Source organism: Chinchilla lanigera, unplaced genomic scaffold (assembly GCF_000276665.1).
Source record: "Chinchilla lanigera isolate Chin_1 unplaced genomic scaffold, ChiLan1.0 scaffold00007, whole genome shotgun sequence".
NCBI classification, from domain to species: Eukaryota; Metazoa; Chordata; class Mammalia; order Rodentia; family Chinchillidae; genus Chinchilla; species Chinchilla lanigera.
This window is the reverse complement of record NW_004955408.1, coordinates 5,459,932-5,476,524: the sequence shown is the minus strand read 5'-3', so window position 1 is coordinate 5,476,524 and position 16,593 is coordinate 5,459,932. Positions and strand designations below refer to the sequence as shown.

Here is a 16,593-nt window from a genome sequence, read left to right as displayed (position 1 = left end):
GAGTCCTTTAAATCCAATAAATAAATAAATTAACAAACATGGCTTACTTTATTTAGACTTGGAATCAAGTAGAAGAAAGGGCAGGAAGGGTGGCTTGAGGATCCAATTCAGATATGAGACCTTGAAGGGATGTGCAGGAAGCAGTTCTGATTTACATCATTCTGAAGGGTAAAAGAGGAGCCTGGACTCGCACAGCAGGGAGAGACCCTGACTGTGAATTTACACACCACAGCAGCCAGCACAGTCCTTTTGAAAGGGAACATCAACAAGCCAGTGATGTGAGTTAGTGACCACCAGGATACAGGGATGGGGGTCTAACCAAGAAACACTTCAGACAGGAGTGCTCCAGGCCCTTCTGGGGTGATGCGTTTCTAGGAGGAGGGATGGAAGAATGTAAAGATGTGCTGCAGTCCTTCAAGAAGATACGTCAGACCCCACTGGGCAGTGGATGTCCTTATCCTTCATAAACCAGCCAGATCATTTGTTTTTTGTTTTGTTTTGTTTTGTTTTGGGTTTTTCTCCGGTACCGGGAACCGAACTCACGACCTTGCGCTTGCCAGGCAGGCACTTTGCCAGTGAGCTAAATCCCCAGCCCCCCAGCCAGATCATTTGTGAACCTTGTTACAGCCCGGCCATCTCCGGACTGTAACTTCTGCTCCTCTTTCTGAGTATCAAGTGTATATTACCGTTTTTGTGTCACAGGCTCACTGCGCAGTAAATATTTTCTGGACCTTGACTGTTTATGTATGCACTGACTGTACTTTTCCTCCTCTGTTCCTCTGCATTGTTTTCCAAAGCCCACCTCCTGCTTGCTTACAGTGGGCACAAGATAATGTTTTTTTTTTTTTTTTTTTTTTTTTTTTTTTTAATCGAACTCAGGACCTTACGCTTGCCAGGAGATAAGTATTAATAGACATTTTTTTTGGTTTTTTTCTCCGGTACCAGGAACCGAACTCACAACCTTGCGCTTGCCAGGCAGGCGCTTTTGCCGCTGAGCTAAATCCCCAGCCCCAAGATAATGTTAATGGCTGTGGTGTTCAGTGTGGCTCGAGTCTTTTTATAGTGGGCTATTACCTAGGCTTATTATAAGTACTGAAGGGTAATTCTCAATTCACAAACACAATCTAGTAATATAGTAATAGTTTGACTTCTGGAATCGGCTTACTTTCAGTAATCTGCTAAAAAAATTCATTGACTTTTTCCAGAAAAAATCATAAATTGAGTCTTGTCTTGTTATAGAAGTTTTCATTGTAATTGTTCTCCTCTGACCAATCAGAAAGCATCAGCATGAGCACCATACTTTTTTATAATTTAGGTGTTTCACTTTAGTTATTTTCAGAGGGCCTAGGTGTATCTGTCTGGTCACTAAGAATCTCTGATAGATTTTAAACCTGACCAATTTTTTAAAAATATGCTGGTTGGTTGAATCTAGGGCTTTGCTGCTGTTCCTGAGTGGGAAATGTCCTTATCTGTGTCTATTACAAGATCAATGGCAGGATGGTTCACGGTTAGATCTCCAACACTTGTAGCAAAGACATTTGAAGCCACCAACTGGTGGATGAGGCCAGTTACTTTGCCTATGCCCACACAAGACAGGAAAATAGCGTTCAGGAAAAGATGATTCTCTGCCATTTCCAAGACAAAATCAGCCAGCACAGTAGCTAGGTCAGACGGGCATAGCTGCTCTGCTATCCATGTCGTGCTCACACCTGACTCCCCAGTTCCTGCGGGCTCATAACTATGCCAACGTGCCTACTCAAACTATGTCAGCCCATGTTTGAGGTGCTCTAGCAGTGTGGCACTGCTTGGTCAAACTAGTATTTATCCTATGGTAAAATTCCTGTAGTCATGGATGCTCTCCATTTCCAGGAGAGAAGTTGTAAACAACAGAAATGGTGTGAGTGAGAATGACGGAATGTTTGTTTATAGTTATACAGATGTGCCCTGAACATAGCCTCACCCAACAGAGGAAGTGAGGGCTGGACCCCAGCCTGAGCTTCGTTTTGCCAAGCCTTGTTTTTACTGTAGGACTCTTCCTCCCAGAGGAGCCGGGTGCCTTCCATACAGACAGCATATGGATGAGACACTGCCTATAGAGATTCCTATGTGGGTCTAATATGGGTTGCTCATGAGGCTGCCCAGGTCAGCCTGCTTTGGGGAAGAGAAGTTGGAAACATTTGGGGTGCCCATGACTGGGAAGGCAGAGATGCCAGTTGTTCTGCGTACATACTAGGAGTACTCTGCAGCAGTCAGAAGGACGGACTAGATGTGCATATAGCAACATCATTTAGGTACAAAAACAAAGTGAGGAGTGAAAAGGAAGACCTAGAATGAGATATATAACCCAACACTATTGATGAAAGTTAAAATAAATGTAAACCAAACAATACACACTTCACATATGAACACAAGAAATATAATTGACTATATTAGAGTGATTAGCTGTGGAGGAAGAACAGGAGGGAGAAGGGGAAATAATTACATACACTTGTTAATGGATTATATTTAGATGTCCCAAGAACCTCCTGTGCTCATAGGTGGGACTTCTGGAAGCGGATTGGACCATGGGAGGGCTGTAGTAACTTGCCGTGTGGAAGGGGGGCTGTAGGGGGAGGCAGGTCGCTTGGGGAGTGACCTGCAGTAGAAGGGCACATCTTCCTCTCTGGCTCCTCTCTTCCCTCTCTGCTTCCTGGCTGCCATGAGGTGAGCAGCTTCCCTCCGCCAGACCCTTCCACCGTGCTGCTGGCTGCGCAGGACTGAAACTTCTCAAATGTGGGTCAAAACAAACTTCTCCTCCTTGAAGTTACAGGAGTCAGGTATGATGTCCCAGTGATGAGGAAAGTGACTAAGACAACATATATATACAAAGCAAAAGTCTTGTGATTATAGTATAATGTGCCATGAACTGAAAAGTGTGATTATTTTAGTGCTTTATAGTGTAGGCTTAGTGAGTTAAAAATCCTAGGACATGCCATTTGACACTTTCCCTCACCCTGCTGTTGACCACCAGTATGTCTTTAACAGCATGATTGCAGCATTTTAATAATCTCGCTGATACAAATGTATATCTGCCCTTGTCAAACTCAAAGATGTATGATGCTATCCTGCTTTTTTGGGGGGTTGGGGTAGGGGGAGTTTCTGGTACCAGGAATCAAACTCACGACCTTGCGCTTGCCAGGCAGGCACTGTGCCACTGAGCTAAATCCCCAGCACCCCCCCTTTTTTTTTTTGCTATCCTTCTTTTTAAAACACTTGGAATTACTTGCTTTATTTATATTATTTTTCAGAGAGAGAGACAGAGAGAGAAGACAGATTGGGCCTGGTTTGATAGAAATTCTGTGCACACTTTTTGCATCCAGCTAAGGCTGGCAGTAGATGAATTAGGGTGGACCCTTGAGCATTGGGGCGTATCTCAGCTTCTTCAGATAGGTGTAGAACATTCAAGAGCAATGTAATAATTTTTTTTTAAAAATCAGAAATCAAACTCACAACCTCACACTTGCCAGGCAGGCACTTGCGCCTCTGAGCTATATCCTTGGCCCCTGTAATAATAATTTTTAAAACCCTAACATTACTTATACCATTTAAGAGCAATATTTGAGTGCCATGTTTCAGGTACTCTGAGATATTTCTTAGCCAACTTGTGGGTGCATCTTAAATTAAAACAAGGCCTAATATGCTCCAAAATAGCACATGCTCAGTAGATGTCCAAGGGGTATAAGTTAGATGAATGACCTGTTGTATCCCACTAGGTACCTCTTGCCCATATGCTATCTTATGTGTATTAGAATAGGCGTGCCTTCAATCTGGAGATGCAGCCCCACTCTAGGACATAGGTGGGGGAGATGGAGCTGAGTTTCAGCTCAACTCAATCCCTCCACTATCTACAAGGTGCAGTATGGCCTTGGACACAAATTCCTTTCTCTCTCCCACCAGGTTTCCTCCATTTGCAACATCTTTCCTGGATGGTGCAGGAAAGGCAGGCTTGACTGACCCCCCTCATCTCCAAGTGGGTCATGCCACTTGCTCTCCTGGAACCTGGCTACTCTAAAGGTAGAGTCTTTTGAGCCTGGGTGGGCTTGGCACGTCCACTACCCAATACAGCACAGCAAAAGTGACACTGATTTCCAAAGTTAGGCCATAGAAAGTGATACAGCTTCTACCTTGTTGGCTGGAACACTTGCATTTGCAGCTCTAAGGTGTGAGTAAGACGTCTGGGGCCACGAATTGGCTCGGCTCAGGGATGTATGTATAGCATACACGAGGCTCCAGGCTCCATCCCCAGCACCTACTACCAAAAAAAAAAAAAAAAAAGTCTAACTGGTGCTGAGCTCGCCATGCTGTGAAAGAGGCAAGCCACAGACAGCGGCTATGGATAGGTGCCCTGGCCAGCAGTGCCAGTTTGGGGGTGCTTCAAGCCCAAGCACCAGACATGTGAGTCAACAAGCCTTCGGATGCTTCTAGGTCCTGGTTGTGATATCATCATAGACTTTGAATCTTCCCAGTCTGGGCCCCAGACAGTTTGGAGAGAGACAAGCCATCCGCACTGTGCTTTTTATGAGCTCCTGGTTCATAGAAGCCAATATGCACAATACACTGCTGGCTGTTTCACACCAGTAAATTTGGAGAGCTTTGTTGTTACAGCAGTAGTAATTAGAAGACTCATTAACTCAACACCACCAAGAAGTAGGTCAGAAAGAAAAAGAGGAACTGCTAGAAATTTAAAATTAAAAAATTATAAAAGTGGCTAAAACTATAAAACTATTATTAACTCATGTTATTTGTTGATTTACCGAACATTTCTTGATATACTAAGTGCAAGGCGTGCGGTTTTGCTCCTGATTTCATCACACTACTGCAATAAGACATTTATGGGAATTAGGTTAATTTGACTTTTGGCTGAGTACTGAATGACATTAAGAATTATTATTAATTTTTACATGTGATATAGTGGTTGTTTAGACAAGAGTCCTTATTACAAATGCATATAGAGTATTCAGATATGAAAATAAGTGTAATCTGTTTCAAAATGGAGATTGAGGAGAGGTCATAAAATAAGATTGCTGTATGTTCATAATTTTTTTTTTTTTTGTCTTTTTGAGACAGGGTCTTGCTATGCAGTTCAAGCTGGCCTTGAGCTCACTTTGTAGCCCAGGCTGGTCTCGAATTTGCAATGATCCTTCTGCCTCAGCCTCCCGAGTGCTGGGATCACAGGCGTGCGCCACCACACCTGGCTGTTCATAACTGTTGAAGCCAGGTATAGGTAATATGGGCTTATTACACTCTTTTATCTACTTATTGTTATGTATTTGAAAATTCCCATGAGAGAAAGTTTAATAAATGAGAGAGTGGGAAGACTTCCTCTCTCCTATCCCATTCTTCCAGGCTAGGGTTTGTGCTCACTGATGCCAGTGATTTAAGTAGATGTCTTGGTTACTTTTCTCTCGTTGCTGAGACAAAATACCCAATGCCCAAAATTAAGGAAGGAAAGGTTTATTTAGCTTACAGTTTGTGGAGGTTTCAGTCCATACTTGGCTGGCTCCGAGGCAGAAGATAGCAAAGCAACAAGAGCAAAGTGGGGAATGGCAGCCGAACAGCAACGCAGCCAGAGAAAAGGCGATTCAGGAATTGCGGCAAGCAACCTCTTTCCCTCCCTCACACTGAAAATGGGCTACCCCCACCTAAGGGGTGTGTAGCTCTCACATAATCTCCATGCCCTCCTCTTGCACAGGCTCAGGATGTATACAAAGTAAGCACCCTGGCTTCCTGCTGAGTCACTTAGCTAAACCTCTAGACTCCCCAAGTTGACACAATGTATCAACCATAACAGTAGATATACATACATTCCTTTGAATGTCTGAGGTTTCTTGAGACCACCCAGGGTTCTATCCCAGTGTGGGGAAATTCTCACACATAGACTAGCAGAGGAAATCATATTCTTAGGCAAATGTTTAGAGCATCCCTGAAATCAGTATACTTGGTGGCTAAAAATCCCCTTCATGACAGAATTATTTTCCCAGATAGTACCTAGTCTGGTGCTAGGCACAGTGGCAAGTACCTTCCTGGCAAATTGATTTAAGAAACCCAAGAGTTCAGGATTAATTCACCAACTTTCTGTGAAAGTTAGGCAGTGTTCAATTTTCAGCCTTGAAATGTATGTCAGCAGAAATCTAGACAAATGGGCTGTGTGGTGCTACCCAGACAATACATTTTGGAAGGTCCCTGGTGTTTGCTTGTGGCTCCTTTCTCTGTCCCTTAAAGAAAAGCTATTAACTCCTCCTGCAGCCTGCTGCTCTCTGCTTCATTTGGGCTATGTCACCAAGCCCAAAATAGAAAGTTCTTTTACTGCAGAGCAGGGAAGGAGGTTTAAATTTATCAATTCAAATACGTAACAAAGGGTGGCATTATACTGGCTTTTGTTGGTAGCGATAGGGAGAGATGATGCCTATTTCATCAGGAGAAGGAGTGATCTGACACTGGCAGGGGCTGGGACCAGGAGACAAGCTTGCACTGTGGTGAGCTGGGCTTGGTTCCCATCCCAGCTGCCCTTGCTCCCTCCTTTCAACAGCGTCACCTCTTTTAGGACATGGGAAAGCAGCTGAGCCCTGGGGAATCAGTTCCAGGAATGTCACTAAAGTTATCAGACTGGGAACAAGTCTCCGAGCCAAGACCCTTTTCTCAGCCTTTGGAGGAGTCAGTGCCCTGCCACAAAATTAAACCGCAGGGAGATATTACCTTTCTCTTATCAAATCTTCAAAAGGAATGTTTAAATGAGCCTCACTGTTGGAAAGAGTTTGGGGAAAATGGGCATTCTCGTATATTGTGGAGGAGAGGGAAATAGGCCTAACTATCTGGATAGCAGCCTGACCATGGGGATCCCAAACTATACAGATGTGAATGCCAGAGGGTGTGGATCCAAAGGATCTCTCATCTATGGCTGGTGGAAGTGTAAGTTGAATCCCTATAGAAATACTTGCACATGTATATAACAGGAGACATTTATAATAATATCATAGTAGCATCGTATGCAAGAGTAAAATTCTAGAAACAATCAAATTGTCCATCAGCCATAAAGTATATGATAAACTATAGGATATGCCAGACATGGTGGTGCACACCTATAATCCTAGCTCTCAAAAAAATTGAGGCAGGAGGATCGCAAATTCAAGGCCAACCTGGGCTACATAATGAGTTCAAGGCCAGCCTGGAATACCCTCCCTAAAAAAACAAATGAAAAATCCCCCAAAAAACATAAGCAAATACATAGTATATTTATTGTTTGGATTATTTTACATCAGTCAACATGAACAAACCAGTGAAATGCAATGATATGGATGAATTTTAGCAAAGTAATGTTAAGTGAGGTAAAAATTCCTAAAAGATTACATATAACATGATACCCTTTTTATACAGCTAAGCATAAGTTCTAAAGTTGCTCTTTAGGAAAAATCAGTACAATCAAACTATAAAGAAGGAAGGGGAGGAAGTGAGAATAGGGTTCAGGATGATTCCTTTGGGAGAGGAATGCAAGGAGAGGTGGTGGGGCGGTTGTGGTTCAGTATTGGTTATCATCCTGATCCTCATTTTTGTTTTGAGTTGTGGATTTAGAAGAGCCAATTACCTTGTTAAATTAATAAACTTACTACCTAAATTGATAAAACAGGGCCATCCACATACCAATCATGAGAATGTGTCACAACCCAAGGATTATATTTAATTCTGTGTACCTAATGTTAACAAAATGAAAACAGGGTATTTCCTTGGGTGCAGTCATTCCTGAGCATTTATCTTAAGGAAATAAATGAGAGATATACACACACAAATTAATGAACAAGGACATTTATACAGAACTGTATATATAAATATAAAAATAGGAAACTGTAAGTACTAAACAAATGGTTCAGTATAAATTGGGTTATGTTAATAAATATGCTAAAAAAGTAGGTAGTATTTAAACATTATTATTTTCCAATAGCACCTAAACATTGGGAAATGCCCATGATATATCAGTTGAATACAACAAATTATATAACACAAATCCAGTTTATTTTTGCTAGTATACACACACACATATACATGCATACAAAGCTAGGAAGACTATACATCAAAATGATGATAGCAGTTATAGCTAGATGTTATGACTGTTTCTTTCCTAAAATTGGAGTATGGGTATGGTGGCACATGCCTATAATCCCAGCAATCAGGAGGCTGAGGCAGGAGGATCACTGTGAATTCAAGGCCAGCCTGGGCTACATAGTTCAGCTTGAACTACATAGCAAGACCCTGTCTCAAAAAAAGAAAAGAAAAAAGTAAAAGAAAAAAAATTGGAGTACTTCATAACTGTCTTTTCTTTAAAATTGGAGTAGTTCATAAATTATCACAAATAACTTTAGTATAAAAACATGTTAATAATAATATCTCAAGTAGATGGAGTACTTGCTATATGCTGAGTTTTATCTGGTTCAAATTTTAAACTAACCCTAACCCTATGAAAATGGTACTGTTATGACCCCCTCCCACATTATAGGTGGAGATACTGAGATTTCAAGGTAAAATAACTTCACTGAGGACTAGAGATCATAAGAAATGGTGCTTTGTTTGTAGTTTCTAAGAATTCCTCAGAGTGGGGCCTGGTAATAATCTTAGCTCTTTTGCAGCCAGAGGTGGCTGTACCAGAAAGAATGATCTCCTTGAGAATAGTATTAGCACTGAGTAGCCTGAAATCCACACAGAGCAAGAGCTCCCCTGGGGTGTCTGAGCCAGAGCCTACACAGGACAGTTAACCACAGGGAGGGCCAATATGAGGAGCCAGGACACCCAAGCCCCTGGGAGTTTCTGGTGACCCCTGTGGTAAAGGAGATCCTCGGGACTGGAGAACTAAGAGGTGTAACTCAGGGCTCCAACTCCCAGTAGCCATTGCTGGACTGACCTCCTGAGTACTGGGTGGAGGAGGAAGGCACTGTAGGGATGGGACCGAGCCAGCTGCGGTCTCTTTTCACCGCTCATGCTTTAAATATAAGCTCTGATGTGATCAAGGCACACCAGAGATAAAATGCCTTTCTCAAGCTAGGCAGGCAGGATCTGGTATCCAATTTGGACAAGATAGTGGAAAATATACTCAAGGGGAAAAAATCTCTTGGCCTCAGCACTTGCACATGGGAATTGAAGAATCTGACACCTTAACATTGTAGAATAAACAAATGTAGGCATGGTTTCCTATGTTTTCTCCAAACATCAAGAATAGATATGATTTCAAAGGGAATGATTTTAACAGTTCTCCTCTTCTCAGCTGAAGAATTCTGGATCATCCTTCAAGATATTGCTCAAACATCAGCTTCTGTGGAAATGCTTCCCCCGCCGTGCCAAGCAATAAGCCCAGCTTCACCTCTTTGGTACCTGACTAATAAATGATTTGTTCACCTGGTGGACTGCCTCTCTCCCTCGCAGACCACTAGCTCAGTGGTCTGTGCACCTTTGGGTTTTCCCTCTTTGCCCCTATACCTCTCCTATTACCTGTTGCCCATGCTCCTTGCCCTTATGCCTGCCATGTGGTCAGTGCTAATTAAATGTTAACTGCTGGAACAGAGAGCTATAGGGATTTGGGGGTGGAACCTACTATAAATCCGAGCTTAGAATCAAACCCTTTCATGGATCTCTGACACGTGAAAAAGCTAAGATACCTTTCTCCAGAAAAGAAGCACCTGCACAAAAAAATTCCCAGTTGTATAGCACTATACACACACTAGCACATTCACAAATGTGCATCTGTAAAACCAGGAAATCTGAATGGGCTGACTGAATCAATAACAATATCCTATAGTGTTGTGGCATGGGACTATAGCATTACAAAATGTTACCACAGGGAACTGAGTCTATGTATTCTTACAACTGCATGTGAATCTAAAACTCTCTCAGTAAAAATTCCAATAAAAAAGAAAACTCCTACATGATCCTTTAAGGGTTGGTAGATTCCCCTCAATCCACCTGTGAACTGAGAATTCAGTTGAGAACTCCCGGTACAGCCCAACGCCTGCATAGCTGACGGAAACGATGTGTCCAAAGTCATTCAGGTTCATGGTGGCAAAGGTGGGATGAGTCCAGATCTTTTCTCCTTATACACCAGCTGACTCTTAAGAGGAAGAGAGTGCTGTGCACAGTGGGCTACTCAAGTTAAAGACAAGATGGACTAGTACATCAGGACTATAGTCCCCAGTGTGGGGAAAGAGCAAAGAGTCTAGGTACATCAATTTGCTTTCAGAATTGTTTAATTTTGTCTTCTCGTTGCTGTCCAGACTGCCTGTACTCAGCCTATGGACTGGGTCTCATTTGCAAACAAGGTGGCTTCAAAAGGCACCACTCAGGGGGCTGGGGATTTAGCTCAGTGGCACAGAGCCTGCCTGGCAAGTGGGAGGTGGTGAGTTCGATTCCTGGTACTGGAAAAAAACAAAAACAACAACAACAACAAAAAAACCAAAGGCACCCCTCAGAGGTCAACAGCCTTAGTGCCTATGGGTCACCTAGTTGGATGAACACATAAGGAACAGAAGAGAAGAAAGGGTTATATCAGGAAAAAAGACAGTTGAGAGCCTTTGGTATGGTATGGGGAGCAAAAATGGAGGAGGATGGGTGTTTTTAGATGGATTGGATCTAAGAGAGGATAGTAATAGTGCTTACCTTGTAAGCATGAGGAATAAGTGAATTAAGGTGGATAAAGCCCTAGGAAGAGCACCTCCTATGGGGCAAGTCCTTAATAAATGAAAGCCTTTATCATTATTACTACTTAACAAAGGTTCATTTCCTTTTGCATATTCTTTCAAAAACTGAGACAACTACTTAGTATCCTTCTCAGAACAACCATCAACTTGTAGGCACTAAATCACTTAATCACTTTTTTTTGCATACACTGTCTTTCTTTTGTTTGGGGGCTCAATTCCATCCTTTAGAATCAGAATTTAAAGATGAAAGCCAAGCAAAATGGTGCAGGTCTGTAATCCTAGGTACTTCAGGAGGTTGAGGGAGGAGGATCAGAAGTTTAAGGCCAGCCAAGGCAACTTAGCATCAGCCTTTCTTAAAAAAAAAAAAAAAAAAAAAGAATCAAACTACAAAAGGGCTGGTCATATGGGTAAGTGGTAGGGTACTTGCCTAGTATGTGCAACACCCTGGGTTTGATCCCCAGCACCATGGAAAGAAAAAGTAATTTAAAGATGAGCCTCACTACCTGGTGTTCTCTGTCAATTTACAGAATAAACAGTCCTAAAGGAGAGAGATTCCATGAGATAGAAGTGTGGTCCTATGATTTCTATCTTTGCAAATAAGTCTCACAGCACTGGTCAGATACTTCTATCCTTCCAAATTCTCCTACTTTGGGGAATGGAATTTCAAAATCTTGCCTGGTTTCAAGCTAGAGCACTGGTGAACTGCATATCTAGAAAATAAAGGACAAGATGCGAACAGATTTCCCGATGCCCTACAAAAGCATCTCCGTCTTCCACAGTGCTTCTGAAGTGTTTAGGGAACGTCACACACGGGCTCACCAACAAGTCCTCCATTCACAAGTCTCTTCTCTAACAGGGATCAGGGTCTGTGTTGTTCTGCAGTGTCTGGTGCTCTCTTCCTAACCTCGGAGGCACATCCAATCAAGAGAGCTAGAGTCATCAGAGAAGACGTCTCAGGACATATGAGACCCAACTGATCTTAGGCAGTAGGGTTCACAGAGATCCAAGGGTGTGATCTTAGGAGCAGGGACAGGGTGGGTAAAAGAATGAATGAGTACACCATTAATTTGGGGAGGAAGGGGCAGGCTGGGCTGAGGGCAGGAGCTTGTGAGACAGAAGGTAGGAAAAAGCCCAAGACTCCTTCCCATAATGTGAGGTCCTTGCGTAATATCCCTGGGCACAGTGGAATATGTAGCAGAACTATTGGCTACATGCCCTCTAGGCTTCTGATTCTCCAAAGAGATGGCTTGGAGATCATGTTTATCTGGATAGTTTGCACATTTTCTTTTTGCAGTTTTATTTATTTATGGTTTTTTTTTCTTTTTTGAGACAAGCTCTTGCTATGCAGTTCGGGTTGACCTTGAACTCACTATGTAGTTATGTAGTCCAGGCTGCCCTCAAACTCATGGTGATCCTTCTGCCTCAGCCTCTTGAACGCGGCTCCTTTTCAGTTTTAAAAGCAGTATGTATTCATTATACAAGAATGAAGCAGGGGGCTGGGGATTTAGCTCAGCGGCAAAGCGCCTGCCTGGCAAGCGCAAGGTCGTGAGTTCGGTTCCCGGTACCGGAGAAAAACCAAAAAAAAAAAAAAAAAAACAAACAAACAAAGAATGAAGCAGAAAAAAAGTAAAAAATAATTTCACTCATCAGAAGCAACCACTATTAATACTTCATTGCAGCTTTCTAAAGATGCTTATAAACATATTTATAACATATTTAATAGAGTAATATATACACTTCTACTTTTTGTATCAAATATACTATTCTAATATATTGTGTCAATAAACAGACCGCTATAAAGGGATTTTAGTATTCATAAGGCTCACACTCCTCTAGACTATAGGACTCTGCCTTCAATTTTAGAGACTTTTTCCCCTCTGTAACAGAAAAATATTTCCTTCTGTAACTAAGAATGCTATCTGGATGTCATGGGCCTCACCAAATGGCATGATCATTTTTCTTTTTTCTTTAGCCACGCTGCAGGAGCGAGTAGAAAGGCCTGTTTTGTATCTGTGGCAGAGTTCCTGGCCACAACACTTAAACTGCAGCTTATAAAAGTCTCATTCCAGGGTGAAAGGGCCACATACCTTGTAAAGTTAATTTATCTAAAAACTACAGAGGTGAGGACTAGAGACAGATATCAGTGAATGGCAGGGGGCATTGGGTAAGCTGAGTGTGGAAATCTGGTGGTTGGGTAGATCTCGTTGTGCCAGGCTTTCCATGGACACAGCCACTAAGATGTTGACTGCTCAGGACTTTATCTGGGGACTTTGGGAGCATAGAAGGCCTAGGTGCATAAAAGCACGTCACCCTTTTCAGGTGTGGCACCCTCTTCAGATACAGGATTCTGAACTGACAGGCGCATAGGACTGACTAACTGTACTAATCCTTAGGTTTATTCCTAAGTAACTATCCAATAAGTCTTCTGAATGTCTGCTGATCACAAAGGAAGAGGGGATGTTCTTTCTGTTCCATCTCTACCTCTTTGGATTTCCTCCCGCTATGGCTTTGTCTGTGTATGCGTTTGAGATCCCTGTATCCTATGTTCCACCCCAAAACCGGTAGGCATTTCATGACAAGCACTGAGGGACTCTCTAACCGCCATTAGAGAGTATTTAAAATCAGAGTCTACCTAGAAACTGTAATAGAAATATGTAACACTTCTTAGATATTTATTATATACCATTGGGCTTTTACATTTATAATTTCATTTCATTCTCAGCAAAATATGATTTAGCTATTATAGTTATTTCCACTTTTTAGATGAGAAAGCTGAGACTCAGAAAAGTTAGGTAGCTTGCCCAGCTTAACTCATTTAGACATGTGCAGAGTGGGAATTCAAACCCAGGTCCATCAGACTCCGGAGCCATTTCTTATCACAGCTCTAACCTGTCTTACTAAGTTCTGAAGTTAGGAAACTAGAAGGAACAACAACGACAAAATAAGCCTCACGTAAGGCCATGAGAATTGCTGACAAATAAAATACATCTCATTCCTTTTCCATGTTTAATGTCCGTTTTTATATCTTGGCTAAGGGTGCCTATTATACAGCTATTTGCTCAAGGTTACCCTCCTTCTGCCCGCCCTCATCATCAGATGATTTTTATTTATAGCCATGTTTAAACATGGGCAACTCTCAGACTTGCTGTATACTGAATTTGCCATCAGAGCAAACATTCTTTCTTGAAGCAATTTTTGCTTTATTTACTTTCTGGTTTTTGCCAAGAAATTGAAAGGGCAATTTTTTTTTGGTTTGCTTTAAAATTTTTGTTCCAAGTATTCCCTCACCTCTAGAATGGAGACAGTCAAATAAGTTAAGACCAGATTAATCAAATTCAGCTTTCAGATCCATTGGTTATTTTGAGTTCTACAGTATAAGAAAATATTCTGGATTTCTTCTAGAGGAAAAGATATTCCGATTAATATAGTTATATATTGTTTATAGTCATGCATGCTTTTTACCTCGCAGCCTGAATGCTAGTAAGAACCTCTTCCTAGAATTCATTCCTTAAGAAGTTAAATCATGGCATTTAATTATTTGGCAGGATGCTTTAAATACATATAATTATATCTTCCCTCCATTTGGTGGTGGAGGAGAGCCAAGTCATCTGCATCAAGAGAAAATACCTGTATTAATGCTACCGACAAAGAGCTCACACTGTTGGAAAAACACTGCCATTATAATTTTAGCACTTAGGGGGTGTTCAATACTTTTTAATTTACCAAACGAACATCACCACCATCCCTGAAGGTAACAGAAAGCAGGCGAAGAGAAATTATGTTAAAACTGCTCCGTATTTCAGTCCTTAAGAGGACAGTTGTGTGACTATGGCTGAGACCTTGTGAGTTTGGGGTGTTGAATTCTGACCACTGTTTAGGCAAGCCCCTTCTCTTTCCTGAGTGCCTGGCTGCTTCTTGCGTTATCAGATAGGCTCAGCTCTTACACAGGTGCAGGGAAATGGTGAGCAATAAGATAAGGCAGCACATGGGGCATGTGGACACCAAGGGAAGTGTTTTTTCCTCCTCCTTCATTCCACAGGGTTATAACTCTCACTCTCTTATTTGGGGATGTTAACTGCAACAAGGGGCAGAATTGGAGCTAAAAGAACTTTTCCCCCAGGCTGGTTAAATTAAGTCTATGATAAGCTTTCTGGAGGAGTAGGTCTCGGCATACCAGTAGGAGGTACAAAAGGAAAGCAGATACAATCTTCAGCTTGGGGAGGCCAAGCAAGTCAGCCTTGCCAAGCAGGTTCTTGGATGAAGAATTTTCAGTCCCACCACTGGAGGCTGAGGCCACGGGGCCTTCTTTAGCCTGTGGGTCGGGGGATGCCCTCCAAGCTGCAGAATGAAAACTCTCCTGCACAGTGTCGAGGGAACACTTGGGTGTGTTGGGGCGGGCTGCGATAGAGGGCAGGCCCTTAGAACACAGGAAACCAGGGTTCGGCTTTAGCCCTTGTTCTTTATGGCTGGAGAACACAGACTCCATCAGGGCAGGATCTCTCATCTATTTGGATGACCCGCTATCCCTCAGGGTGTGGGGTCTAGCAAATACTTGGCGCTCTGCAAAGCCAAGTATTTCTGTAAGTGGAGGGACAATACAACGTGAAAAGCTTCGCAAACCCTAAAGAGACCCAGCTGGTGCGTCTGCGTCCTTCGGGACGCCCCACTAGAAGGCAGGCCGGGGCGGCAGGCGTCGGGGGCTCGGTGTCGGTGGGAACTGGTCTGCGGGAAAGTGGACACGCGGAAGGCGACAGCAGGGAGGCGTGGTCCCAGGCCGCGAGCAAAGGCCAGGCCTGGCAGGACGAGGTGCGGCCGGGGTCAGGTGCGCTGCGCGTCACGCCCCCGGAGGGTTCCCTCCTCCGCCCACGAGTGACCCAATTACACGGTGTGGGCAGCGCCCAGGGGCGGAGGCGGTCACTCCCTATTAGGCTGCCACTCGGCGCCCGTTCCGGCCCCCAAAGCTGCGGGCACCCCCAGTTCCAGCGTCAACGGAAGAGCTGTGGGCTCGCAGTTCTCGGTTCCGTGATCCGGCTGCCAGTCCCCAGGCGCAGAGCCCAGGCGTGTCGACCAAACCGCCTTCCCGAGGGAGCGAATGCTCGGGTCGCCGGGCGCACGCCCGGCCACCCGTGCTGTACTCGACTGCGCCTGCGCGGCGCGTAGAGCCGCGGGACTAGCCAGATTCTAGTTTCGAGTACTGCGCCTGCTCGGATTCCGTTCTTTCCGCCCCCACGACCCCGCCCTTCTTGGACCACGCCCCAAAAGCGAAGGCGCCTCAGTCACCGCCGGCTACGCTGCGCCAGCGTTTGGTTCTTCAGTGTGCGTCCCTTCTCCGACCGAGCGGCCGAGCGCGGCCCGTTCTGAGGTTGCGCAGTGCGCGTCTCTGCCCTTTCCCCGCCTCGGCTCCCCACCGCCTCCTGACGCCGGCGTGACGTCACCACGCCGGGCGGCCGCCATTACAGGGCCGAGCTCCCGAGCTAGGGCGAGCTGAGGAGGAGCCGCAGCCGCCGGGGGCCGAGCGCTGCAGGGAGAGCCAGCGGGCCGGCGCCAGCGCCCAGCGACCGCCAGGGACCACAAGAACACCCCAGGAACCGGTGGCGGAGTGTGCGTGTGGCCCGTCTGCGGGCGGCGGCGCGGGAGCAGCGCGGAGCGGCGGCCGGTTCGGGCGGGTGGCATCATGGACGAGAAGGTGTTCACCAAGGAGCTGGACCAGTGGATCGAGCAGCTGAATGAGTGCAAGCAGCTGTCCGAATCGCAGGTTAAGAGCCTCTGCGAGAAGGTGAGCCGCTCTCGGGCCGGGCCCGCCGAGGAGGCGGTCGTGGGAAGGGTGCAACATGGCGGAGCCGCCGGCCGGGTCCCCCGAGCCTCGCCGACCGGAGCC

The 16,593-nt window shown here is 44.5% G+C and overlaps 2 protein-coding genes across 7 annotated transcripts in view; both read left to right on the top strand.

The window, feature by feature from the left end:
* Cdkl3 (cyclin-dependent kinase-like 3) overlaps nt 1–9,582 on the top strand; it is an 85,630-nt gene extending 76,048 nt beyond the window's left edge. For 5 of the 6 annotated variants that reach the window (XM_013508506.1, XM_013508512.1, XM_005376149.2 and 2 more), the window contains 2 exons: nt 3,937–4,053; nt 9,290–9,582. In XM_013508506.1, coding sequence (XP_013363960.1) covers nt 3,937–3,993 — 57 coding nt within the window. In that variant the 3' untranslated portion in view covers nt 3,994–4,053; nt 9,290–9,582. Of the gene's footprint in view, nt 1–3,936; nt 4,054–9,289 lie in introns of those variants that run through there. The other variant, XM_013508493.1, reaches the window with a different exon arrangement.
* Nucleotides 9,583–16,163: 6,581 nt separating this feature from the next.
* The window catches only part of Ppp2ca (protein phosphatase 2, catalytic subunit, alpha isozyme), a 25,245-nt gene continuing 24,815 nt past the window's right edge, over nt 16,164–16,593 (top strand). Inside the window, exon 1 of the mRNA XM_005376137.2 lies at nt 16,164–16,491. Within this exon, the coding sequence (XP_005376194.1) occupies nt 16,390–16,491 (102 nt within the window). The 5' untranslated portion in view covers nt 16,164–16,389. The remainder of the gene's footprint in view (nt 16,492–16,593) is intronic.